General features: G+C 42.9%; 1 protein-coding gene across 1 annotated transcript in view; it reads left to right on the forward strand.

Annotated features, from left to right (window-relative positions):
• Positions 1-726: 726 nt before the first annotated feature.
• The window catches only part of gys2 (glycogen synthase 2), a 43999-nt gene continuing 19623 nt past the window's right edge, over positions 727-25102 (forward strand). Inside the window, exons 1-7 of the mRNA XM_068005322.1 lie at positions 727-1019; positions 7520-7701; positions 9512-9703; positions 10755-10940; positions 13619-13763; positions 15657-15774; positions 17039-17159. Of these exons, the coding sequence (XP_067861423.1) occupies positions 899-1019; positions 7520-7701; positions 9512-9703; positions 10755-10940; positions 13619-13763; positions 15657-15774; positions 17039-17159 (1065 nt within the window). The 5' untranslated portion in view covers positions 727-898. The remainder of the gene's footprint in view (positions 1020-7519; positions 7702-9511; positions 9704-10754; positions 10941-13618; positions 13764-15656; positions 15775-17038; positions 17160-25102) is intronic.

Here is a 25102-nt window from a genome sequence, read left to right on the forward strand (position 1 = left end):
ATAAACATTTTTAATAAGAGTGTCCAATCCTCCACCTGTGAGTAATCGGATTTTAAATCACTGAACAGACTTTAAAAAATCTATACTGAACCATTTAATAGTTTCATTGGTGTACACTAGTCAGTAAATTAAATATTTTTTATATGTAAAAATGTTTAAAACATGCCTACTAGTGTCAGGGGGACAAAGAAAATGACCTTAATTTGAAGCCCCTCCTCAAATAGCTGCAATGGGCAGAAACTCGTCATCCTTGTTATTTCGACCTGGAGACGTGGCCAGTTTTGTGGGCACGGCGGGCTTCAGGTGCCATGATTTTTGAACCAGCGTTAAAGATCGCGGAAACTCGATTTACGCTTGACGTAACTTACGCTTGATTTTCCGTGATTTTCCTTGATCTTTTGCGCTGATGAAACCAGTGCAATCTAGCTGCAACTCCCCCTCCCTCTGTATATACTGGTGCTTGTTTAAGTCTTGCAGAAAAGTAAATGAAACAAAGTTCACTATTGATATTCACCAAAGTAGAGCTGTTGATAACAGGGTGCTTGAGGTTTGACCTGAATTAAGCAGCAGAGTGCACACCCTGACTGGGGGGGGGTTGTGTTGTTTCCGGGGAATGGGCAGGACACTGGAACAATCACGTGATAAAGCCACGTCTCGGCTGTTGGGAGGTCTCATCGGTCAGGACCCTTCCCCTATCTCCTTCCAGTCCAAGGGCTTTGTGTTTAACTCGACCTGACTCCTGGCTTTAATCCTGCGCAGTGTAACTGTCGCGCTTTCCAATGAAATACCATAACTTGCAAAGTATCTTACTAAGCCAGAACAAATGTTAACTGAGCCGACTGAAGACTAGGCAAAGTCAACTTTTGTACGTTTTCCACCTTAAGGGATTTCGCTAAAAATGTCGTTGGTCAGGTCACTTTCGGTGTGCTCTTTGAACGGGCTCCCCCTCTGGGAAGATGAAAATTTACCTGTGGAAGATCTAATGTTCTTTGAGGTTTCTTGGGAAGTCACTAACAAAGGTCAGTAATCAGTTTCAGCTATGGAAACCCCTGAAACACTGGTAACTACCACCTCCTCAATGCCTCCAGACGCTTAGAAGATTAAAGATGCTAACTTGCTGTCAGGTTTTACAAGAACGCTTAATTTCTAAACGAGCCATTTCGAATGATTTATCTCAGTCTCTCCCTTTTTAATAGCGAATAACTGGCGTGTTAACTTTTAATTTCCCTGCCAGCCTCTGTGTTATCAGCTCTCTGGACCTTTGACCTTTATAAGTTGCTTATTTACTTTTAGCCAGTTGACATTTGGAATTGCCCATGTGAGTGAGGGGCTGGAGCTTGTAGGTCGGTTTAGAAACGCTATTGGCTTTCTAGCTGGGAAGTTGTATAGTCCTCCTTTTTACTTTGAGTTGTATAAAATTTGCCATTTCAATTAGATTAATGTAGTAGAATAGGGTTCACAAAGCCTGGAACTGAATCCATGACCTCTAACCCTCCCACAGGTTGGGCTATAGATGGATGGGTTTTTTCCTTTTAGATTGATTTATATTAAAATATTGTGATGCAATTCATTGAGTGGTAGGAACAGGAGTAGGCCATTTAACCCCTTGAGTCTGTTCTGGAACTTCCGCCATTCAATTAGACCAGGGCTGATCTGTACCTCAACTCCATTTACTCACCTTTTCTCTGTATCCCTTGATCCTCTTACCTAACAACAATCTATTAATCTCAGTTTTGAAAATTCCAATTGACCTCCAGCATCCACAGCCTCTGGGGGGAGCAAGTTCTAGATTTCCACTACTCTTTTTGTGTGGAAAAAGTGCTTCCTGATTTTGCTGCTAAATGGCCTGGCTCTAATTTTAAGATTATACCCCCTAGTTTTGGACAAAAGCTGACTCCTCCCTGCCCCCCACCCCCCCACCAAAAAAGAAAAGTTGGCAATTCAAATAACGGCCCTGAATATAGTCCTACAAGTGCTTTATGGTGACCTGAATAAGTTAATTCTATTTTATTACACGGCATTACAATATTTTTCCGCAGTGTTTCAGGATCATAGTTCACAATTTGGGACCATTTTTGCTTTGAAAAACGAAACCTAAGGCCTTGCCTATGATGTGGTGGGAATGTGATGTGACATGAGTTTGTTGTAATATAAGTTTCAGGTTATACCCAATATATCCAACATTTGTATTGCAGGAAAAAAATTTAGGAAGTAGTAGCAGCTTGTGGTAATAATACAAAAACTGTAATGCTGGAAATACAGGGTTCACTAATTCAAAAGAAAGATCCAGGAGGTGAGTGGGCATGGTTGGGGGGAGACTCAAGAGTGCAGTGGAGGAGCAGGCTGTTGTCTAGGAAACATGACATCCCAGGATTTGGTGGAAAAGTGGAGTACAGCCCAGTTAATCAGGGAATCAATGAGAAGGGTAGTTGATTCAAGCATCAGTGGGAAGAGTGGAGATTGCACTAGGAAACCATTGAGGAACATGATTGAATCCATTCCTCAACTTGGCCGTGCTCCTGAAGTCCAACCCAGGAGATCGGTGGGCAAATGGAGATAAATCCAGGAAACTAGTGGAGCCATGTACTTCGCAACGGTGAAGGCCAAAAGCCAGCAAGAGGGGGAGAGATCAGGCCAGAAGCAGATGGGGAAGTGGACTCAGCCCTGGAGCCCAACGGAGCAGAAGAGAAAAGTGCAGAAGCCAGTGAAGTTCAGCCCAGTGGAGCGGTAGATCCCAGGATCAAGGAGGAGACTCGAGGTGGAAGTGGGTTATGTTTCTGTTTTGCCCAGAAGGATGTTTACAGAGGATTTTTTCAGCTTCCTCTGTGCAACTGCTCCAAGGCCGAGCTAGCGACCAGCTGGACTTTGACATTGGCAAATGTGGATCAAAGGGCACAGGGAAAACCCGCAGGCTGGGGCTGTCCCACGGAAGAGTTTACTGTCAGGAGGAGTCCAGACTGGAAGATTAGTGGCAGAAACCCAGGGGAGCAAAGGACAAGCAATCAGCCCACTATTGGGAATATTAGCAAAGCACGGACAGTGAGCCCCACCCCCCAATTGGTGGCAGAAACAGAACGAAGGAGCAACAACCAAGATGGAGGGTGTGGGTGTTGGGGAGGAGGATTGAGATACAGGAGCAGCTAAGAAGTGAGGGAAGTATATCTGTCAATAAGTTGTGTTGCAGTTCCTGAATGCTGAGAACTGGAGAGCAGTGCAGGTAAGAACCACAATGCAATATTGTTTGAAAAATGCTGTATTTACAAATAGTGTTTACTGAACTGCTTTGCATTCTGGTCTTTGCTCACGTCCATTGCCTTCCCTTTTTGAAGTTCTGGAGACTTGGTGAGGGGGGGGGGTCGGTGGAGGGGTGAAAATGTTGATTTGGGTCTGCAAATGTGGTGAGGGCTGGGAACTGCTAAATTGTTGGCATGTATGTAGGTCTGATTTTCATCCTTGAAAAGATGAATTTTGCTGTGATACATCTGCTCTGTATTTCTGCAACTGACTTTTCTCATGTGTAGACAGAGGGCACCAGACTGCTGCAAATGGTTGATTGCTGCTCCAGAATAGAATTCTCCCTCTGGTCACAAATCCTACTTCTCGACTTGCTATTTGTCTTCGAGTTATCATTTTTGCCAAGGCCAAAGTGCGATTTGGGGACAAGATAAGGATAGGAAAAGTGCTCTCGCTGCTTGGGTGTTCATATTTCATTTGCTGTTAATGAAAATAAACTGAAAACATAAAAATCCTAATGCCTCCACGTCATAATTGCAAAAGAACTGCAACCACTTCTGTAACTCTCCTCAGGCACACAAATATCTCTGGGAAATTTCACAGGGTGGTGAGGATGGAATGAGATGTTGGGTGCCTGCAAAAATGGCTCAAGTGTACGGTTTTAGGGGCTTTTTGAAGGTGGGGAGTGGACAGTTTGGAGGTACCGGGGAGGGTGCTCCAAAGTAATGGGGTATAGTGACAAAGAACAGCTGCCAATAGCAGAGGGATTGGGCAATGAAGCTTGAGTTGCTGTTGGAGGATGGAGGGTAATAGAGGAGTGTAAGGTGTTTGCAGGGACACGTAAGCCTGAAAGAGATTGATGGATGGTGGGGCTGGGCCATAGAAGGCATTTGAAAGTGAGGTTCAAAATTTTAAGTTAATATTTTTTTTATTCATTCATGGGATGTGGGCATTGCTGGCAAGGCCAGCATTTATTGCCCATCCCTATTTGCCCTTGCGAAGGTGGTGGTGAGCTGCCGCCTTGAACCGCTGCAGTCCATGTGGTGAAGGTTCTCCCACAGTGCTGTTAGCAAGGGAGTTCAAGATTTTGACCCAGTGATGATGAAGGAATGGCGATTATATTTGCAAGTCAGTTTGGTGTGTGACTTGGAGGGGAACGTGCAGGTGGTGTTGTTCCCATGTGCCTGCTGCTCTTGTCCTTCTAGGTGGTAGAGGTCACGGGTTTGGGAGGTGCTGTCGAAGAAGCCTTGGCGAGTTGCTGCAGTGCATCCTGTGGATGGTACACACTGCACCCACAGTGCGCCGGTGGTGAAGGGAGTGAATGTTTAGGGTGGTGGATGGGGTGCCAATCAAGCGGGGTGCTTTGTCCTGGATCGTGTTGAGCTTCTTGAGTGTTGGAGCTGCACTCATCCAGGCAAGTGGAGAGTATTCCATCACACTCCTGACTTGTGTCTTGTAGATGGTGGAAAGGCTTTGGAGAATCAGGAGGTGAGTCACTTGCTGCAGAATACCCTGCCTCTGACCTACTCTTGTAGCCACAGTATTTATGTGGACAGGAATCCAGTGGAGCTGGATGAGGGTGTATTGTGGGCCTTAGTAAAGGTGAAGGCTGACGACCATGGTGTTCTAGAGGAGCTGTAGTTTTTGGAAGTCGGCAAGGAGATCAATGGGAGAAATTATTGCCTTGAAATAATACAGATGCTATTTTTAGTGCTTTACCATCAAGAGCAGAGGTCGTCAATCTTCCAGCGATAATAGATCAGGTGTGGGGGAGAAAGATGAGCTCGGAGTTGAGCAGTACACCAAGATTCCAGATCTCTTGGCTAAGCCTGAGATGGTAGCTAGGGAGGTTAATTGAACTGAGGCTAGAGGCACGTAAATGTTTGCAGGAAATGGCTTTAATTTTGCTGACATTTAGCTAGAGGTTCATCCAGGTCTTGAGGCTGGACGGGCAGTTGGGAGAGGTCTTTAAGTTTGGATGTTGATTTGCACTTTAGAAATGTCAAGCCAGCCTGCTGGTCTAAAACTAAATGTGTGACCAGTCCTAATTAGTATATTAAAGGGAATTAAGCCAAAATTGACACATACTAAACTGCAGAATGAACATATACAATTTCTGTGAGATAAGAGACCATTGAATAAATCGAGGTAATGAAGTAAGAGTCTCAAACCGTGATGTTGGCTGCGTTCCGATTGGGGAGGAGAGGAAATTTCTTTGTCCCTAACACAAAGTCAGAAGCGAGTTTTCGACTAAGTGGTCGTATTCCTGCCTCTGAGTCAGTAGGTGCAGGGTTGAACCCAGCGAGTAGAGACCTGGGGCGGGGGGGGGGGGGGTAATTTTAACCCCCCAAGAACAGGTGGCTTGGGGGTGGGTGGGCAGGCAGTAAAAATGGTTGATTTTTGGAGCGGGACCGTATCCCGGCTCTAATGCGCCCACTTCCAGGTTTAACCCAGGCGCATTTGGATGCACGCGCACAACAGAAACCCGGAAGTCCCCTCCCCACTTAAAGGGGCAATGTACCTCCTTCCTATAGTTGAGGCACTTAATTTTTTGTGTATTACAAATGTAAAACAAAATTAACCTTACCTGTTTGGGTTTCCCATCGCTTCCGATTCACGTCAGGTGAAAGCAGGCTGGAAGGGCCGGCTCCATGAGGTGAGTGCCCTTTATTGAACTGCTTGTGGTGGGCCCTGAGGAGCAGGAGTGCTTCATCCAGGCCCAACAAGCTCACCTGGTGTGATCGGACTCTTGCGATCAGCCAACACCGCCCCCCAAACCCGATGTCGTCCACCTCCCCCCACCCCTCCGATTTTTTTTTTCCACGGCCCACGATCTCTTTCTACCTCCCTCCCCCCTTCTCTGATTCGTGGCTCCTTTCTCTCCCAACAGGCAGCAAGCCTATCGATCTGGCTGCCTGGCATGTGGACAACCTGGAAGCACAAATACTTTCCTTCAGTTGAGTTGCGATCACGGATTGCGATGCACTCATTTGGTTTCTGGGTAACCCACGCCAAAATCTGCGGACGTGCTGGGTTCCCGGCTCCGAGTAAAATCATGCCCCAGAACTCTAGCTTTGAATTCTGGGTTGACTCGCATCTGGTGGGTGTGGGTGCCCCCCTCCCGCGCGTCGTATGCATTGTGGGAGCCCATAAAACCCTCCCGCCATGTAGGACTAACCACGTTATCAGCTGGTATAAAAATGGTTACGCCCATGGAAGGAGCATTCACGTCGCGGCTGGTCAGACTGTTAATCAGCCTTCGAATCATATCATGACTTCACGCAATTCTCCAAGGGAGATGCGAAGATATGAAAACATATGTTTTCTACACTATCAAAGGACGTACCTAACTAGCATCAGAGTCTGATTTAAACTTTGCTCTCTTGGTAGCCTAGCTGACAAAAGCACAGCCTAATATAGAACTAAGCTGCACAGTGATCTGTAAGATCGGATGTTCAATCCCTGCTTTTAGCTGATCTCACCTGGGATCAACTAGCTGAGGGTGTTAACACTGGTCTCCGTTGGGAAGTACATGTGTGTAAATGGGCTTGGTTATGATGCCACCCAAGGTCGCATAGCCCCCGTACCCGCTCCTCTCCAGGCTCACACGGGAATGGCCATTTTGTGAAGTACTCTAGGGCAGGTTGACTCATGCTGGGGTGAGGCTTATGCACAGTATTTTCAGGGGAGGAGAACAAATTAGAAGGGTGGGGTGGGGGGAAACCATACTCCTACTACCACATACCATCAAGGTGTTGGGCAGGTGACTTATTCCCATTGCTCACATCTCCAACAATGGCAATTCATTTTGATTTAACTTTCATTGTGGACATAGCTGGAGTCACTGGGACAGTGTTCCATGTCTTCTATGCGGAAGCACAATCCGGAATGTCTTTCCTAGGTGAGGAACTTTTATGTGCACTTATAAATAGAAAAAAATATTAGAACACCGTATGCAAAATGTTATTCTCATCCCACATGTAAAAGCTGTAGTGTCGAATAATGCCAAATCAGCCATTCTGAGACCTGTGTATCAGACAGGTAAGGAAGAAAACTTGCATCTACTTTGCACCTTATCAATTCTCCAAGGAGAATTCTCTCACTGCCAAGGAGTTACTTCTTGAAGTGTAGCTATTGTTGTGTAGGCAAAGGCAGCAGGCAATTTGCAAATGGCAAGATCCCAGAAAGAGTGAATGAGATGAATGACCATTTCACCAAGTCATCTGAATAGACTTAAATTATGTATTCTAACCGCATATTGCTTGGTTTTAATTTTTTTTTCCAGTTGGTGGAATCTACACTGTAATCCAAACAAAGGCTAAAGTCACAGCAGATGAATGGGGAGAAAACTATGTGCTGATAGGTCCATATTACGAGCATAATGTGAAGACGCAAGTGGAAGTGTTTGAGCCAAGCAACCCAGCCATAAAAAAGGCAGTAGATTCCATGAGGTATCGAGGGTTTCAGGTAAGGACTACCCTGGTTCTGGGGAAAAGCAACTTGCATGTGTTCCGTGTCGATTCAATGGTTAACATTGATTCATGTAACTTCAAGACCATTGGCTTTATTGGAAATGGGCGAAATCCGGGCAGTGCAATTTCTAAACTTTGGAATTTCATCCATTCCCCCTGAGTGCTCCCAATTCCATTAATATTTAACAAGTTGAGCGTTCGTCCCAAACCTAAACAACTGACTAAAGTGGGGGGAGGGAGCTGAAATGCAAAATTAAAACACACAGTAGGAAGGGGGTCGAGGATCTGATGAAGGGTCCCCCCCTAGCACAACCATTCGAATGCTAACTAATCTGTGCATTCCCGTATTGAGATTTGCTGACTGGTTTTTAGTTGATCAAAATAATACAGTAAATTTAATGCCATATTGACTTTATCTGGGTATAGTAATTGTCTTCAGAAGTTGGATGGATGTATAATATGTATATAATTTCCAGTATCTCACTGAAAATGTTTTCCTGCCTTATTGATCCTTTGTCGTGTTTTGCGAAGCGGATGAGTAATTTTATGATATTTCATATTTCTTGGTCTTGTGCCATCTTGTGGGCATGAAGGAGAAGGAGCTTTGTCCTCAAATATAGATAGCGTTTCCAAAGTGTTCACAAACAAAATGGTGAGGAAATAAATTTAAAGAAAGAAAAAAACCTAAGAAAAAAAAGACTGTACTTGAATGCTAGAAGTATTTGAAATAAAATCTTGAGTTAACGTAAAAGTAGCAGTCGCAAATTTGGATTGTAGAAACATTCTTCACCTGAGGAGAAGAGGAGGACGAATTCAAACTGCAGCCTATAGGGTGCCCTGGAGGGGGAAAAAAATTTGGGAAAGGACAAGTCACAACTATACAAGTTCAGAAGAATTTTGAAATTGAGGAAGGTGAATTGATGTTTCGGGAAGTGAAATAGCCTTGTTCAGTTAACGAGCTGGCGGAGGAAAGGCAGAATAAAGTTAATTGATCTTTGATGAGGCTATGTCAAGTACTAATGGATTGCAACTGGAAAATCCGGATTTAGAGCTCGGGAACGTTGAACAGCTTCCTTCTAAATCTGGTATGATTTTTTTAAAAAGGCAAACTTCAAAGTAGTGAGGGAAGATTTTTTAAAAAACTCACATTGTGTTTGATGCACGACAAGTTTATATGTAAGAAATAAAGTTAAATAAGCCGTCTCCTAAATTGATAAGGGAGTCAATAAAATGTGGAATTAAAAAAAGAAAATTCACTATAAAAATGAGAGAAGGGAGAAAAATCTTGGAATTTACTAAAAGGGATATTAGAAGTGCAAATTAAATTGACATTAAATACTTTCAAGCTCCTCTATAGTCAATGAGTAACTGAAGCATACAAACTCCCCAAGTTTCACTCCTGATCTGATGTGGTATCAAAGGGCCTCCACAATTGACCTAAATTCACCCACAAGGGGCAATTTGCAAACATTTCCACTCCTGATTTGCTGTTCATTGTGGCCTGTGCTGGAAGATGTATGTGTAGTCAGAGTTGAGCTTGGCTATGATACTAGCACAGTCAAATAGCTTGCCAGCACTCACTGTCTAAGCCTGAAGAATAATCACATGGGTGAGGTACTGGGGGATGACCATGGACCCAGATATCAGCTGAAGTTAGATCTCAGAAGAGGATGGAACAAACAGTCTTGGTTATGAGTTTTGAAACTTGAAATAATTGGCAGTAATCAGTCAGATGGTAATTTGTTCACAAAAGCCTTTTCTAATCCGAGGCAATCCACCCTGACTTGTGCAATCCTTGTTTCCAGGTTTGCTTTGGCAGATGGCTGATCGAAGGTAATCCATATGTGCTGCTATTTGATATTGGTTCCGCAGCTTGGAATCTGGACAGATGGAAAGGAGAATTCTGGGATGCCTGCCGCATTGGCATCCCCCATTACGACAGCGAATCGAACGATGTTGTAATATTTGGGTCCTTAACTGCCTTGTTTTTGAAAGAGGTATATTGACTTTAATATTACATTAGTAACACTTTTCAGCACTTCAGATATTACACATTGTTTCTGTCGTTGCTGCGAGTCTCGTTATTAAGGAAACCCTGTGAACTGATGTAAAACGTACCAATATCATTGACTTCAGAAAATCTTCAAATTTATCTCCCTTTTCCTTCGCCTCCCCCATATGACATGGTCCTTTCCTGACAAATATGTGTTCACAACACACACTCTCCATGATTGACAGTTACATTGACTGTCTCTTTACGGGGAAACTAAAAGGCTGGCTAGTTTGTGAAATGAAAGAAAAGTTACACTGGTGTAATGAAGGTGCTTTGTTGAGATTGGGCTAAGGCATATTTTTGGAGAAGTTTAGAGCGAATTATACACTTCCCCGACTTGTTGATCCTGACTGCCAAAAGTCGCATAGGCTGCTGAGGAATGGAACAAATATTCCTCAACCTGATGAGCTCAGAATAATTAATTATCTCTCCATCTCCCCAAGAGATCAAAGTGTTAGATACTAGAAATAACATTGTACTGGCATGGAACAAAGGTGGGTAAGTAGAGTTGATGTACAGATCAGCCATGACCTAATTGAATGGTGGAACAGGCTTGAGGGCCTGAATGGCCTCCTCGTGTTCCGATATGTAAGGACCGGCTCAAAATCCAATGTAACCAGGCATTCTTAAAATGATTGTAGCCTCTAGTTTCCACTCTTGTCCATGTTGGCTGATATTCAGGTCTGCCACATCTGGGAGGAGTACACAAGTAAGCTGAATTAACACCAGACCATAGGGGTTAATATATTAAAAATATATACAATTCTTTATTCGTTAGCTTAGTAATTATATAAAGATTCCTCTTTGTATTTTGGTTGTTACTTTAAATGTGTGATGAATTTTTACTTTAGCACATACATGATTAAAGGATCACTCTCTTTGGGCACTGATTCTTATGCAGTATATCATTGTAATTGTTTGTTTATGTCTAATACGTTTGTCTATTCATAGCTGGTAATGTGCATTTTTAAGGTGTTTTCATTTTTTTAATCCAGATTGCTGATCAGTTCCACGACAAACCAAAACTCATTGTCCAGTTTCATGAATGGCAAGCAGGAGTGGGACTGATACTGAGCAGAATCCGAAACATCCCCATCGCAACCATCTTCACTACCCACGCCACGTTGCTGGGCAGGTACTTATGCGCTGGTAATGCCGACTTTTACAACCTACTCGATAAGGTAAGGTTGTCAACCGTCTGATCCCATGATAATTATTTCACCAGATGAATTCTGAATTGAAAACAGAAACGGTTCGACCGGGTTTAGAACAGTTTTACTCGGCTGAAGATATTTTTGCATCTTGGCAGAACCTCATTTACTGACATTTCCAAAAATTGTATTTTGCACCTTTTTGAGCATCAGTTGTACTGTATTTGTGTACGTACACTTGGGGAGACAAAATGTCCCCTCCCTCCGTCACCTATCCTTCACTCTAAGAATTCTAGATGCAGGAAGTGTTGCGGTTGCTGTGAGGTCTGTGCAGCTATTGTAAAGCATGTGGCTTCTGATGTGTTGCCAGGTTAGTTAGCCAAGCAGGTTAGCTCTGTGGTCAGTCTGCTGACTGTGATTGTTTCATACTAGCCACCGGCCTCTGTACAACTTAAAAGAATGTTGCCCAGTCAGAGCTCAATCAAGCCTAAGCTCACTTAACCTGAAGACTACAGTTGATCTCGAGACCCCTTGTGCAACACCACAGGAGATCAGCTAATTGTTTTAAAAAGTATTGATGTTGTTTCAGAGTAGGTGATAAAATGCATGTAATTGGTTTCAAATATAGATGTGTCTCATGCAAAACACAACACTGCCCAAAATTAGAAAGCATATGTTCTTCAATAGAATTGGTAATATGTAGAATGTGCAACGCTTAATTAAATGGTTTTCCAAATCATGGATTGAACTGTTTCCACACCACACACGTTTGGTTGTGTCTGGTATCTGATCTGTATCTTGAGTATAGAAGATTGAGGGGTGATTAGATCAAGGTGTTTTAAAATGTTAAAAGGATTCATTGGGGTAGATGCAAACTATTTCCTCTGATGGGCGAATCAAGAATTAGAACTAGGCCATTCAGGAGCGAAATCAGGAAGCACTTCTTCACGCAAAGGGTAGTAAAAATTTGGAACTCGCTCCCCAAAAGGTTGTGGATGCTGGGGGATAATTGAAAATCTGGAACTCTCATTCTCTTTCCACCCCTCCCCCCCCCCCCCCCCCCCACCCCACCACCACCTTGAAAAGGCTGTGGATGCTGGATTAATTGGCGCTTTAAAGATTGAGATCAGTAGATTTTTGTTGGGTAAGGATATCCAGGGATATGGAATAAAGGTGGGAAAATGGAGTTGAGGTACAGATCAGCCATGATCTAATTGAATGGCAGAGCAGGCTTGAGGGGCTGAATGGCCTCCTGCCCCTATGCACATTTCCCAGAAAGTTAAAGCTGCCTACACAAATGGTCAAACAAGAGAAAGTTACTTTTTTTTCCCTGCCCATAATTCCTTCCTCTTGGTCTTTGTACTACACTTGTTCTGTGACCAAGAAGACTGGCTGGAAATCTTGCCAGCTAACTTTGTAGTGCCACTCCTTGACCGGCTGCATTTTATGGTGTGGCTGGCCCTCTGCATTCCTCTCCTCCTCCCGTTAGTGGGAAAGTATCTGGTCTCTGCTTGAGCCTTCCCCTGAGCGCCAGTGCTAACTCATCACAAATTAGGGACAAGTAACGTTACAAAGTGCAGGATAATCCAGGCTCCTTTTAATACAGGATACCTTTCCCCAATGTTTGGGGGAGTAGTAGCAACACATGCCGAACCATGTTTGAGTCCTGTGAAGGCCAGCTTTCTTGGATTGAAGGGACAGTGTTGTATGCTGCTGTAGAAGCTGTGCCACTAAGGGATATACTCGAGGTAGACCATTGCCTTGTCGCTCTGTTGCATTCTTTAGGAAATGCATTTGGTGTGCAGTTGAAATGCTTGGGATGAGGAGGAATTGGTTAACGTCCCATTACAGAACAAAAGCATGTCAATATGCCCACAGGCTGATCTGGACATCATTCAGTTGGTGCGTTGTGTTCATAAATTCTGAACCATTCCTGATCATTGGAGCTGAAATGGGTAATGCAGCCTTACTTTAGAGAAAGAGCACCAAGAGCCAGTTCACAATGTTAGTGATTCTGTAATGTGCTATGTAACTTGGGTTTATCAAAATCTTACTCTGAAATGGCCTGAAATTACAACTGTTATAGCCTAATGTTGTCAAGAATCTTGGTTCTGAGTACTTGCAATGGCAGAATTTACTGTTCAAAACATTCTTTTTCATACACACTATAAATCTGGATGTGCCCCATTACTGACTTTTTTTCTAAATAATTTGCTTTTATAAGAAGCATAGACTTGTATATGTGCAGAAATGTTTTTCTTATAAGTAAAAAGTTCAGATGCTATTGCACCTTTTAGTCTGTTTTAAAATTCGCTTTGTCCCTTGGCAGCTCTCATTGGAATGGAGGTCTTACTGCTTGATCCTTTGAACCTGACATTTATCGTGTGCTCTTGCCTTCAGGGATCTGCCCATCAGTGTGATTTAATGAGTAAACTGCAACTCAAAACAATTGTGTTTTGCTGCTGGCCTTTTGGGCCCCGTTGACCTTTTTTACAGTCAGGAAAGCCCTTTTTAGGACATCTGATCTTCAAGTAAATGTTAGTTTGTCAAACCTCATTGCAATGCATAATAGCTACAGAATTGTAAATCCAGTTTCCGAGCGTGAAGTGCTACATCTATGGTCTTGATGCAAAGACTAAGTTATGACTTACTGTTGAAGCACTAAGGGAAAACTCTCATTCTCTCCCACTTTTCCTTTTATTAAACAGTTCAATGTTGACAAGGAAGCGGGGGAAAGGCAGATTTACCATCGCTATTGCATGGAGCGAGCCAGCGCCCACTGCGCACACGTGTTTACGACAGTCTCCGCCATCACTGCTGTTGAGGCAGAGAACATGATGAAAAGAAAACCAGGCAAGGTTTACGTTGGCCTAAGCAAACTCCTCTGCTAGCTGTGCATCGCAATAAACCGACCCAACTTAGAATGGGCACCTGGTTGTTCTTCGAGCCAGCGTGGACACGATGGGCCAAATGGCCCCCTTCTGTGCTGTATCTTTTCTATGGTTCTATGGACCCAGTTTCGAAGATTGCTACTTTTCATTCTGCTGTTATGAAATAAAAGTTTATCCGCCCATTATTCACCAAATATGATCATCTTGAAACTATAGTTTTGTGTTCATATTGGTCCGATATTGTTTCACAGTTTACTAATAGCGAAGAGTGTTACTCCAGAGATCCCTGGGAAATTAAGAACCAACAGGAAGTGTACACATGAGTTGAGAAACACCCCCAACAGATCTTGATTAGTGGGGGGGGGGGGGGGGTTCATTCAGATATGGTTCCCTTCCCCATGCATTCTTTGACCTGCTTGTTTGTAGGAAGTAGACTAAGACAATGGCCCATTATTGGAATAGCAGGTACAAACGTTTTAAGTATATTTTTCATTATATTTTAACAGTATCACAAAATATACCCAATCTTTTAACACCTTCAGTGGGTAAGTGCATACCTTGTCATGCCAGTCTCAAGTTAGAGCTGGATTAATGGCTTTTTAGTCCTTTTAATACCACTAGGAAAAGTAACCAAATAAGTCAAATTCTTCATATTAGATGGGGATCAAATTTCATAACCATGTACACTTTTCTGTGAAGCCTCTATGACAATGGTCTTGCTTATGGTTATCCTGCCATTTAGTACACCCAGTTTTACAGGGTTTGAGAGATGGGAACATTCAGATAATGGAGATTATTTTCTTTTCATTGCAGTGTTCTTATTGAGAGATCTCGGAGTGAAAATTCCTTAAGATACGTGCTGTTTGTGTTAATTTTGAGTGTGTAATTGATGCACTCCCAAAGCAGGAATGAATCAAAATTGCTGCTGGATGGCACTGTGTGTTGTATTGCACAAATCACATGTTACACCAGTTAACATAGGGACTGTTGTTTAGTAATGCTACTGCAATAATATTTTCTAGAGGGCACATTGCATATGTGTTGCCTAGCTAACTTCTGTTCATAGCAGTGATTGCGGACTGCTTAGATTCACCTCTGGGCCGTCAGAGTAAGGCCATTCGGCCCATCTTAGGGTCATTCTGGATGGATGGATGGATGAACTAACGTCCTCTCATTATATCCAACTGGTTCTTAAATTACTTCAGGAATTTTGCCTCCACTACTATCTTAGGAGTCTGTTCCATTTATTGTATTGATCACTCTGTGTGAAGAACTTTCTGATACCAGTCCAAAATTGGCCTCTGAATTCACCTTTTCCATACAGTTTACTATCCCTGGTACCTCCCTAAGATCAACTCTAAGACACCTCTGCTGTTCATGGCTGAGAAGTCCAAGTCTGTCCTTATAACATTAGGGATCATTCTATTGGCTCTACTTTGCACTGCCTCCAATGCTCGAATGACTCTCTTGTTTCTTGGCAGCCAGCCAGCATATTTATGATATCACATCTCCATGGGCTGTGGGCACTGAGGGCCATGCCTGAGGCAGCCATGTTGGTAGCTGGTTTGCTTCCCAATTCCTAAATGCTTTCTGGCGCCTTGACTGCCCTTTACGTAGCGGGGCATGATTGTCAAGAGGTGATTACCTGATCCTTGATGATGACACAGGTACCCCTGCTAGAGGACGTCCCTCTCAGATACAGTTAAAAGGTTGATCCATTTTTTTTTGGTAGTTCCATACCAAAGTACAAAAATCTTATTTTTTTTTAATGTTTGTTACTGAAAAACTGAAAATTAAACTTGCAAAGAGACATTCCTACAGAACTGAACTTAATCTTAATTTTTTTTTGTTCTAGATGTAATCACACCTAATGGGTTAAACATCAAGAGATTCTCTGCCATGCATGAGTTTCAGAATCTGCACGCCTTGTACAAGTCTCGCATCCAAGAATTTATTCGGGGCCACTTCTACGGGTACAGTATGCTGCTCTTTCACCGTACCCTTTTTTTTAATGTGTTGTGGCAAAATGTTAGGATTCCTGGGAAGCTACTTTTATGTCCAGTGAAAGATCTTTAGGTCACTTCTCTATAGCAGTGTTGGCCAGGGGCTGCAGAAACTACTGGGTTTATTCCAAACTGCTACCACCAACCTTTTGAAAGCATAAGAGCCATAAAAACGAGCTGTGTCCTGACACCGCCACAAGCTTCCACTCAGCACACCAACGTACTCGCTGATTTAACCCATTGCAAGCAATCCATGCACAAAACACTGGAACCTAGCGGACCCATGCTTTGCTTTCAGCCACCTTAAATGCCACCAATCCACCTCCATGCTTCTCTTTCTATCTCTCACAGAGTTACTGATTGTGACTTGGTCCTTTAGCCCTGCATGGCCCTTCCATTTTAAGCAACAATTTCAGGCACCGCATCATCCCTCTTGGCAACTGGGATTGTGTTTTTTTTTGCTACAAAGATAAGATTGCCAATATTTACAGTGGACAAGCCAGTCTGAAAAGAAATTCATTACTAGGCCATCATGATGCAAGAAATCTCAACTACTGCAAATTACTTTTAGCACCTCCCAAACCCGCGACCTCTACCACCTAGAAGGACGAGGGCAGCAGGCACATGGGAACAACACCACCTGCATGTTCCCCTCCAAGTCACACGCCATCCCGACTTGGAAATATATCGCCGTTCCTTCATCGTCGCTGGGTCAAAATCCTGGAACTCCCTTCCTAACAGCACTGTGGGAGAACCTTCACCACACGGACTGCAGCGGTTCAAGAAGGCGGCTCACCACCACCTTCTCGAGGGCAATTAGGAATGGACAATAAATGCTGGCCTCGCCAGTGGCGCCCACATCCCATGAACGAATTTTTAAAAAAACTTAGTTTCCTGACTTACTTGATTAGACTTTCTGAAACAAACCATTCATTTGTAGCATTTCTCTGTGTACAAAACAATCCAAATCCCTGTAAAAAGTCATAAATATTGTGTAAAGGCAAGAGATGCAAGGCCAAAACGTGCAGGGTACGTTTACTGGGACTATAGTGCTCTTACGATATCACTGATGTAGTTCTGCAAATATGCCTGCACTGAACACTCCGTTTTTATAAATGGAAGAATATTTTAATGTGGTTGGAATTCTGTTTGTCTTTTTTAAAGAGGCGAGTTATTAAAGTACTCCATTTTGTTGGAGCAAATTGAATGTTTTAATAAATCTGTTTGATTCCAGCCACCTAGATTTCAATTTGGAGAAGACCCTCTTCTTCTTCATTGCTGGCAGATATGAATTTACAAATAAAGGAGCGGACTTATTCATAGAAGCATTGTCGAGATTAAACTTCCTCCTTCGGGTAAGAATCCGGGAGTTTTACAGAAGAAACAAAATTCCATCATGTGCTTGCACTGAATCGTAACATTAATCTGGGAACAGTTCGTCTCGAGTATCATTAATGCTCGCTGTAGTTTGTGATCAGTTGTCGTGAATATATTCTGTTCTCTGCCAAGCTGATAGTTTAATCAGATGCTTGAGGTGTCCAAATGAAAGGGGGTTTAAGTATGTAGATCTCATCTGGATGCTGGCGTTTATATTATTGGTTCACTGTGGTTTTATTGAATGAATACATGCCAAGCCATTGCCTCCAAGGCAATATGACTCACAATGTCATAGGGTGGGTGTGGTTGGTGGAACTTGGTGTGGAGGATAAGAGCGAGTGAGGACAGGAGTGCTAAGAAACCAGAGGATGGGAGCTAGGGACATTATAAATGGAAGAATATTTTAATATGGTTGGAATTCTGTTTGTCTTTTTTAAAGAGGCGAGTTATTAAAGTACTCCATTTTGTTGGAGCAAATTGAATGTTTTAATAAATCTGTTTGATTCCAGCCACCTAGATTTCAATTTGGAGAAGACCCTCTTCTTCTTCATTGCTGGCAGATATGAATTTAATTAAGGAGGGAGGGGATTTTGGCGAGAAAGTAGCCAAGAGACTCAGGAGGATATGGAGGGTAAGGATTCCGAAGGAGAGCTGCAAGGGATTGCAGAAGCTCAGGTGCTCACTGAGGAGGAGAAGGTGCCAGAAATATAGCACTTTTTAGGTTCTCCAGATATCCCAAGGCACTCTACAATCAATTGATTACTTTTGAAGTGCAGCCTCTGTTGCTTTGTAGGCAAATACAGCAGCTGACTTGTGCACAGCAAGAGCCCATAAGTAGCAAATGAAATGAATGACTGGCTAATCTGATTTTGCTAGTTTTTTTTCTATTTTGGTGGCTGAGTGAGGAATGTTGGCCAGGATACTGGGAAAACTCCTTGCTCCTCTTTGGGATCTTTTACAACACTCCCTCAGTACTGCATTCAGTGAAGTGTCAGCCTAGATTATGCAGTCAAGTCCTAAAGTGAGGATTGAACCCAAAACCTTCTGACTCAGAGAGAAGAGTGCAATCACTGAGCCAGTGCTGATGGGAGGGTAAAGAGGGGAACTGGTTATATAAAAGAGAGAAAGTGCTTTACAGCCAATGAGGTATTTTTGAAGTGGTGTCACTATTGTAATGTAGGAAACACAGCAGCCAATATGTGCAGAGTAATGTCCCACGAACAGCAATGAGATATATGAGCAGGTAATCTGTTTGTGATGTTGGTTGAGGGATAAATGTTGGCTGGGACACCGGGGAGAACTCCCCAGCTCTTCTTCAACTAGTGCCATGAAATCTTTTACGTCCACCCGAGAGAACAGCCTTGGTTTAACGTCTCATTTGAAAGCTGGCTCCCCTGACAGCATTTGAATGTCAGCCTAGATCATTGGCTCAAGTCTTTGGAGAGGGTATGAATCTACAACCTTCTGACACAGAGGCGAGAGTGCTACCACTGAGCCAAGGCTGGCATGGTGTGGTGCCAACATTCTGCCCCCTGCCTTGGGCCCTTTATAGTAACTCCCTACCACCAGCACTGGAGAGAAGAAAAACCAGTAAAACAAGGCTGTTGGCAGATTTTCCATCACCACCAACTGGAAATGGTGACTGAAAAACCAACATTTTCTGGTGGACGGTATTTTAACCCATGCCTTGACCCATGGGATAAAAGGAAATATCTGGGCTAATAAGTGAAATTCTGCTTTTAGTACATGATTCCAGGATTCTTATCAATGTTTTGGGAATCAAATTCCATACTCTGTCAATTTTATTTTCTATGTGAAAACAACAAACTTGCATTTATATAGTGCCTTTAACATAGTAAAACGTCCCAAGGTGCTTCACAGGAGCAATTATCAGACAAAATTTGACACTGAGCCACATAAGAAGATATTAGGACAGGTGTCTAAAAGCTTGGTCAAGAAGAGAGGTTTTTAAGGAGCGTCTTAAAGGAGGAAAGAGTGGCGGAGAGGCTTAGGAAGGGAATTCCAGAGCTTAGAGCCTAGACAGCAGAAGGCACAGCCACCAAAACCACAAATATTGGCCTAGAAACTCAATACTACCTCCAGATTACCAGTCTGACTTAACCACCAGTAGGAACAATCAAAATGGCAGGTTTGTCAAATCTGTTTATATTTTTAAAAACCTTTTATCTGATTTGTAATATTGTAAGATAGTAATATTATAGCCAGTCTGCAATGTTGTTGATTTGGACCATGTGAACCATACTGACCGATCAGTTTGTGTGTGTGTGGGGGGGAAATTCAGCCTATTTTTAGCTACTATAGTAGTTGCCCACTTCCTCTCCCCTTTGTCTTGGTAGTTTTTTTGGACACCATCCCTGCTCCCTCCCAATCTTGAAGTCTCTCTCAGCCTCAATTTCCACAGCAACCCAGCCTGATCCCTCAGACCCTTGGGATGCTGTACTGGTGTAGCTCGGAGCAATGTCGATTATGTTCTTCTGAAGTGTGCATGCATTGCATTTGGCAATGGAATTACAACAGAAATGATTGGGCTGGATTTTGCTGTAAAAGTAACGGTGAGGCTAATTGTGCTCACTGTTATTCATGTGCAAATCGGACAGTAACGTCCAGCGACCGCACATGGACAGTTAAACATGGAAATCCGGAAGTTGCTGGCCGAGATGAGATGCTCCTCCAAAAGCTGTGTGTAAATGGCATCTCGCCTTCTGGCTCCCCGCCGGCGTGAAGTTCCTGTACTTACCCGATTATATACAGACTAAACTCACCACAAAAAGTTACGTCGAGTTATTTCAAGTTGAAGTACCCCTTTAACTGCGTGGGAAGTCTTAATTACTGCCAAACAACCTCTCTGGCACTGAAAATTAACTTTAACGAGTGTGGGGTCTCTTTCCTTTTAGCTTTTAAATTTTATATGTCCAACAATAATTAAATACTTTTTTTTACTTTCTGTCTCTTTTATCTCTGTCTCTTAATTAAATCTTTCTTGCCTTCTCTTTATTTCGCTTTGTGTACCTGATTTGTCATTGAATTCATTATTCTAACTTACACTTCCTGGTTCTGACTGTGCTGTTATTAACAGTGCTTCGATCTGATTGGTTAAGGAGATACACAGCTGCTTGCCCTGTTCACCCAGGTCCCAGATGCCCTGTAGAGGGCGCCGTGCTGAATGGATCTCTAATTTCGAGGAACTTGCCGTGCAAAATCTCATAGAAAGTCTATGGGCCAGTGCAATTCTAACCAACGGCTGGTGCTGTTCATTCGCTGCTCAGAGCAAAATCCAACCCATTATATTGTCAGCAACTCTATATTGTGATGTACTAATAATTTAAAGCAATATATCAGCTTCCTGTTTCACAAACAAGAGCCAATCATTCAGAGAAGCTAGACATCTATTATCCTGCATTTCTTGAACAATAAACATGGAAGCCTTTTTTTTATCCTTTACAGTCAGTCTTGACCAAACTATTTTTTTTTAAGAATACCCATGAAATCAAGAGTAAATAACTCTTGAGAGGTTAATGCAGTACTGACCGGTCATGCATTGCAAGCGAAGACAAAGTGAGTGTGTCTTCATGTTTAGAGCTGAACATCCACTCAGTGCTTTGGTGCCTGTGTTTTCTCAGCAATGTGATCCACATTTGAAAGTCAGCAATCCTGACAGTGCCTCCGACAAGTCTGTTTATTGTGAAATTGGTCTGCTGAATGAATCAGTCTTCCATGAAAATGTGGAAGATGAGTTTTGTACCTCTAGGGAACCCCTTTGATACTGAATGGCCTGAACTTACAAATCGCTGATCGACCCAACTTTTGACATTTTTCCCAGCTTTCCTGTAAGAATTCCTTACCATTTTAGAAGCACTTGATAAGTGGGCTCATTTTAAGTCTGTAATGAACTGCATGCAAATGGTGAGAATGAGGAACTTGCTACCATATGGAGTGGTTGAGGTGAATAGCATAGATGCATTTAAGGGGAAGCTCAATAAATACATGAGGGAGAAAGGGATGGGGGAGATTAAATAAATAGTGGGAGCAGGCTCATGTGGAGCATTAACCAGTTGGACCGAAAGATCTGTTTTATATTCTGTAAATTCTATGTTTAAAAAAAAAATGTGTTCCCGTTCTCAATAGATTTTTAAAAACATAGTGTAATTTTTCATACTTTTTACTATTAGTCATGTACGACCTGCAAGTGAGCTGGGAGAGGTAAAGAAAAAATCAACCAGGTCTTCTGCTCGAGGTCCATTGCATGGGGACAGGATCAAGCTTCGACACGATGCTGTCATGGTACAATAGCCTAGGTTTGAAGCAGCATTGAGTTCTACTGGACCTGCCCACAATTACTGTGTCATAACGGGCCACGGCTGAGCAACTAGAACCAAAGTGTTTCAAATTGGGCTGTTTCAGGTTAATGTGAAAAATCGAAACTTTGGCCTAATTTGGACGCACCTATCCATTGAGTGCTAATTTTACAGAGCGTGTAAATATTTCCTCCACCCTGCCCCCTCCATTTTTCACCCTTGGCAACTAGGAGTTTTGACTAGTGAATGCTTTGGACCAATACGCTTATCCCTTAAGTGATATCTTTAGAGTGTCAATACATATCCCCCGCCCTTTGTAACAACTGGGAGATTTGACTGAGGCCTTGGCAAAACAATACTGCCCAATTTTATAAAATCATGGCAGTGGTGGAGGGAGGGGTAGTTCAATATCTTAATGACCTAGGTAGGAATAGGGTTCAGGACCCACAGACAAATTTGCAAGCGCTAGGGAGGAAATTAAAGAGCAGGACCTCACCGGTAGTAATCTCTGGATTACTCCCAGTGCCACATGCTAGTGAGAGTAGCAGCAGTAAAGTAAGACAGGTTACTGCATGGCTGGAGAAATGGTTCAGGAGGGAGGGCTTCAGATTCTTGGGGTATTGGGACCAGTTCTGGGACAGGAGGCACCTGCACAAGATGATTGGGTTACACCTCAACACAGCTGGGACCAATATCCTCGCAGGGAGGTTCACTAGTGCTGCGGGGGTGGGTTTAAACTAATTTGGCAGGGGGAGAGGCACCAGGCTGAAGCATTTGAGAGGAGTTACAAGGTGCACAGAGGAATGGGTGAGACACATCGCATTAGAATAAAGAGTAATTCAGAAATAGGAGGTATTAGACAGGGGGGAAATGCAAGACAGACTAAGATGGGTTTGGAGTACATGTGCGTAAATGCACAGAGCACGATGAATAAGGATAGTGAGCTGCAGGCACAAGTAGCCACATGGGATTATGATATAGTGGCAATAACAGAGACCTGGCTCAAACCCAAGATGAGGAATGGGCACTTAATATTCCTGGCTACAATGTATTCAGGAAAGGAAAAAAAAGGAAGGGGGTGCTGGTAGTATTTACCGAAGACACTGTTACAGCACTGAAAATGGTTGATACTAAGGGTTCAAGACCAAATCTATATGGTTAGAATTAAGGAAAAATAGGGGAGCTATTATGCTGCTGGGTGTATACTATAAGTCAACAAATAGTGGGAAGGAGATAGAGGAGCAAATTTGCAGGCAAATTACAGAACGATGCAAGGAATATAGACTAGTGATAATGGGGGACTTTAATTATCCTCATATAGACTGGGAAAATAACAGTGTGAAGGGGAGGAATTCCTGAAATGTGTACAAGAGAACTTTCTTGATCAGTGTGTTTCCAGCCCAACGAAGAAGGAAGCAGTGCTGGATCTAGTTCTGGGAATGAAGTGGGGCACGTTTCAGTGGGGGAGCATTTGGGAAGACTAGCAGGTAAAACAGTAAAAGATCAATGGGAGGCCTTCAAAGAGGAGATGGTTCGGGTACAGACTAGACACGTTCCCACTAGGCTAAAGGAAGGGCATCCAAAGCTAGAGCTCCCTGGATGACAAGATATAGAGATTAAAGTGAAACAGAAAAAGGAGACTTGTGATAAAGGTCAGGTTCATGATTCAGTAGAGAATCAAGCTGAATACAAAAATTACAGGGGAGAACTGAAAAAGGAAATAAGAGTGGCAGGGAGTGTATGAGAATAGATTAGCGGGTAACGTAAAAGGGAATCCAAAATCTTTTATAAACATATAAATAGTAAAAGGATAATCAAAGGAAGGGTGTGGCTAATTAGGGACCAAAAAGGGGATTGTCTTGTGGAGGAGGTAGTAGAGAAATTGAATAGGATAAAAATTAAAATCCTCCTTTTATATCTGGAAGTGGTGCCAAAGGACTGGAGGATTGTAAATGTTACACCCCTGTTCAAAAAAGGGGAGAGGGATAAACCAGGCAACTACAGGCCAGTCAGCCTAACGTCTGCAGTGGGGGAACTTTTAGAGGCAATAATCCAGGACAAAATTAATTGCCACTTGGAAACATATGGGTTAACAAATGAAAGCCAGCCAGTTAAAGGTTAGTTGTGTTTGACCAACTTGATTGAGTTCTTTGAAGTAACGGAGGGGGTTGATGAGGGTAGTGCGGTTGATGTTGTGTATATGGACTTTGAAAAGGCATTTGATAAAGTACCACATAATAGACTTGTAGGCAAAATTAAAGCCCATGGGATTAAAGGGGCAGTGGCTGCATGGGTACAAAATTGGCTAAGAGACAGAAAGCAGACAATTGTTTTTCAGACTGGAGGGAAGTATACAGTCGTGTTACCCAGGGGTCAGTATTAGGATCACTGCTTTGTTTGATATATATTAATGACCTGGGTATAAAGGGCATAATTTCAAAGTTTCTGATGACACGAAACTTGGCAATGTAGTAAACTGTGAAGAGGGTAGTAACAGACTTCAGGAGAACATAGACGTATTGGTGAAATGGGCAGACACATGGCAGATGAAATTCAATGCAGAGAAGTGTGAATTGATTCATTTTGGTAGGAAGGATGAGCAGAGGCAATATATACTAAACGGTACAACTTTAAAGGGGGTGCAGGAACAGAGAGACTGGGGGTGTCTTTGAAGGTGACAGGACAAGTTGAGAAGGCTGTTAAAAAGGCATTTGGGATCCTATAAATAGAGGCACAGAGTACAAAAGCAAGGAAGTTATGCTAAACCTTCATAAAACACTGGTTAGGCCCCAGCTGGAGTATTGTGGCTAATTCTGGGCACCACACTTTGGAAGGATGTCAAGGCCTTCGAGAGGCTGCAGAGGAGATTTACGAGAATGGGACCAGTTACGTGGAGAGACTGGAGAAGCTGGGGTTGTTCTCCTTAGAGCGGAGAAGATTAATGGGAGATTTGATTGAGGTGTTCAAACTCATAAAGGGTTTTGATAGAGTAAATGAGGAGAAACTGTTTCCAGTGGCAGAAGGGTCAGTAACCAAAGGATACAGATTTAAGGTAATAATGCGATATGAGGGAAAAGATTTTTATGCAGTGAGTTGTAATGATCTGGAATGCATTGCCTGAAAGGGTGGTGGAAGCAGATTCAATGATAGGTTTCAAAAGAGAATTGGATAAATACTTGAAGGGGAAAAAAATTGCAGGGCTATGGGGGAAGAACAAGGGAGAATGGCTAATTGGATAGCTCTTTCAAAGAGCTGGCACAGGCATGATGGGCCAAATGGCCTCCTTCCATGCTGTATCATTCCATGATCTTGGTAAGTATTTGTACACACACACACACACACACACACACACACCATCATTCCATCCCAAGACCTGAGCATCTAGGCTGATACTTCTACCAGCAACAACAAAACAGATTGATTGCTCAATTCATCTAATTGCTGTGTACAAATTGGTTGCCACACTTGCCTACGAACCAGTGATTACACTTCCAAGGTAATTCATTGGCCACAAAGAAAGACTTGCATTTCTTTTGTGCCTTTCACAAACTCAGGACGTCCCAAAGCGCTTTACAGCCAATGAAGTACTTTTTGAAGTGTAGTCA

The sequence above is a fragment of the Heptranchias perlo genome, chromosome 24 (assembly GCF_035084215.1).
Source record: "Heptranchias perlo isolate sHepPer1 chromosome 24, sHepPer1.hap1, whole genome shotgun sequence".
In the NCBI taxonomy this organism is placed as follows: Eukaryota; Metazoa; Chordata; class Chondrichthyes; order Hexanchiformes; family Hexanchidae; genus Heptranchias; species Heptranchias perlo.